This window comes from Mandrillus leucophaeus, unplaced genomic scaffold (assembly GCF_000951045.1).
Source record: "Mandrillus leucophaeus isolate KB7577 unplaced genomic scaffold, Mleu.le_1.0 Scaffold1669, whole genome shotgun sequence".
NCBI classification, from domain to species: Eukaryota; Metazoa; Chordata; class Mammalia; order Primates; family Cercopithecidae; genus Mandrillus; species Mandrillus leucophaeus.
Window position 1 is genome coordinate 51,725 of NW_012101664.1, and position 3,173 is coordinate 54,897.

The following is a 3,173-nucleotide window of genomic DNA, read 5'->3' on the forward strand; positions in this document are numbered from 1 at the left end:
ATTGTAGAAGGATAGGTAAGAAATATGAAATACAATCTAACACACACAGGAGCCTGTTATTTCTAAATGGTGCTTAAATTATTAAATAGCACTGAGATTACTGGATTGATTAGAATTGAGAATTTTGTTTCCCTGCAACCTTGTGTAGTGAAGGTAGACTCGAGATTATGAACAGCATAATTATAAACACTAAGAAAGATATACTTTCTTTGCACATTTTAGTATAGTCTTAGTAAATCTGCATGAGTGTATAAACATATGCAAACATAATTGTAGAAAATAAATCAAAATATTAACAGTGCTTATTTTGGGGTAGGTGGGTGGTATATGGATTTTGTGTTTAATTAATGAATTTTTTCAGTATTGCCCAAATGTCCCCCAATGAACATATTACTTTTGCAACAAGAAATAAATCAATTTTTAAACATGAGACACTCTGAAACTTTTATTCATTTTATTTTGCAGTGAAAGAACATGAAATATCTTTTCAAAATGGTAAAGTGATCACTTTCAATGAATGATTTAATAGGAAAAGAGAATTATACACTGTAATTATGGCTTACACAATTACACAGAACAATATATGCAAACTTTTAAAAATACTATGACTAACACTTCACTGATAAACAGTAACCTCAATATAACTAAGTTTCATTATTTATCACAGATACATAAAATACAAGAGCGTATGAACAAGCCGTTATTAACAATAAATGTAGTTTTGCCTGAAATTCTTATCTATATGCAGGCCTCTTAAGCATTCGAGTTTTAAATTCTACTGCATTGTTATTGCAAAATGAAGCAGGCACAACAAAATTAGATCCACTAGCTAAAGAACTAAGTAAACAAAAATAGAAAAAGAAAAACAACAGCAAAAACTCTTGGGTTGCTTCCCAAGATTTTTTTCCAAACAAATATTGATCTCACTTAGCATTTCTGATAGTTTCATAGCCACAGATGAATAGCTACATGACAAAAAGACTTCAGAAGGATGAAGCTACACAACACTATACTAGTGTTTTAAATCATTTACCACAGTGTACGTTTCTTTAAAACATTCTACTACTAAAATGCAAATTAATTAGTTTTTGAACTTTTCTTATATTTTTGAAATGTATGTTTTAACTGACACTACAAGAAAAGTACAGAATACAAGACTTCTTATACCTTGAGTAACTATATCTAGGGCAGTTAATTTCAGGGCCATATGTACTCTGCTCTAACGATCAATGTCTTCTACTAATGCCTCAAGGTTTTTGCAACAAGCTTTAACTTCCTCAATTGCAGCCATCCAATTATCATAAATAATTTTGTCATAAATTGCATCATTAACTTCTCTAACTACCCCCTCCTGCTGAGATTCAAGTGCATCACCTGAGAAAAATAATACTGATCTTGGAATTATGTAAGTACGTAAATTGTGACCAAGTAAAAAATCATCATTTCCATCCCTTCCATTTGAGGTGATTCCATGAGGAGAGAAAAAATTGAAAAATGAATCCTTGGGAAAATCTTCAGTTACAGTTCGGATCGTTCCCCAGATTCGATGTTTCTGTTTCTTCTTGATGGTTTTCAAAGTGACATTCTTTCCTTCATTCCAATCTATCTCACAGCCTGTGGAATACTCAATCGCAGTTCCCCTATAGGGATGGGGATCATAATATGCTAGCTTTGACTTCAGTACATAGGTCTTTGTCAACAACTCATTTTTGAAATATTCATTGGGTTTGAAGTGAAATTCTAGTGTGAAACTGAGGGGCTCGCCAGGATCTGAAAGCTTAACTTTAATATCTGTCAGGAGCTTCAGAATAGGCTCATCATATTTCTTAATCAAAGGAGTGAGTGTATCAACGTTTTTTAAAACAGTCAGCCAAAAATCAGGAATTCCCTTAGGATCCTCCTCTTCTTTATTCTCTTCTCCAGTAGCCTCAATGTCATCCTCATCCTCCTCCTCCTCCTCCTCCTCCTCCTCCTCAACAGCATAATCATAATAATAGTCCTCATAACCATCATCCTCATCCACATACTCATGTACCATACCCTCCTCATTACCATACATCTCTTCATCACACATTTCCTCATCATCATAGTCCTCAGAGTCTGATTTATATTCACATTCCTCTTCCGTAGGTTCATAGATTGCATTGATGATCTGACGTCTTTTTTCCAGTAAGGGTTGGTACATTTCAGCAAACTTTCTTTCAATGTCATGAAATTCCCTCAGGAATTTGGATTCTAAATTGGCCGCTCTAGTTTGAAGCTTTTTAAGGGCTAACACACGGTACTTAACTTTCACAGGTAGACTTTCAACAAAGTCTGTATCTAAAACATAACCGATAAGTCCTTTTGGACGGTCTGGGTCTGAGTCCTTATCAGTATCTTCACCTTTTTTCCCATCTTCCCCGGACCCAGCCGCAGTATCTTCACCATTTTCCCCTTCTTCCCCGAGCCCAGCTGCGGCTTCTTCACCGCACTTCCCATCATCTCCAAGCCCAGCAGCGGCATCTTCACCGCGCTCCGGATGTTCCCCGGGCCCTTCCACCATTATCTGATTACCAGCCTCTTGTTGACTGGATTCTGACAGCTCCTTGTGGTTCGCTGACTCGGCCATTTTTTCAAAGGACCGTACACGCCTAAGGTGGCTACCACAGAGATCGGGAGACCAAACCTCTGCAGGAAAAGACTCACCGAAATATCAGAAGCGGCGGTGGTCGGACCTAGCAGTGGCGTCCGGACTGAGGGAACGACGATCAAGGCTGCCTCGGGGATAAAAGGTGGTGCTGAGGCTTTGAGAACCGGATTGAAGCAGTGGCGGCCTGGGCTGGGTGCGGAGGGCGGCGACGGCTGCGCTGACCGATCCTGCAGGAGAGAGCCAGAGACTGCAGAGAGCCGCAGTGGGCAGACCTCCTCCGCAAGCAGCTACTGCTGCAAGAAAAAAACGGTGCCGCAATATGATTACGCAGCTGTCACTTGCCTAAAATTTCTTGGTGCAAACAGATTGCTGCGTCACCTCCTTCCCTCCCACAACTCTGCTCTAATCTCATTTGCTGCAGTGTAGTGACTGACAAACCCAGAGCCAGTAAATTATTAGATCTATCAAGTTTTCAACTCTGCTCACCTTCCCAGACTCTCTAATATGGCTGATTCATCCACCTCCTCCTCGTCCTCTAAAC

The 3,173-nt window shown here is 39.2% G+C and overlaps 1 protein-coding gene across 1 annotated transcript; it reads right to left on the reverse strand.

Annotated features, from left to right (window-relative positions):
* Positions 1–417: 417 nt before the first annotated feature.
* NAP1L2 (nucleosome assembly protein 1-like 2) lies at positions 418–2,958 on the reverse strand. Its single transcript, XM_011976465.1, has 2 exons — positions 2,834–2,958; positions 418–2,785 (listed from the first exon to the last, which is right to left on the reverse strand). The coding sequence occupies exon 2, from the start codon at positions 2,609–2,611 to the stop codon at positions 1,220–1,222; it is 1,392 nt and encodes a 463-aa protein (XP_011831855.1). The 5' UTR covers positions 2,612–2,785; positions 2,834–2,958; the 3' UTR covers positions 418–1,219.
* Between the last annotated feature and the right edge of the window lie 215 nt (positions 2,959–3,173).

Bases quoted from the DNA above. Each gene is read 5' to 3' on its own strand.
- NAP1L2 (XM_011976465.1), bottom strand. From the start codon at position 2,611: ATGGCCGAGTCAGCGAACCACAAGGAGCTGTCAGAATCCAGTCAACAA.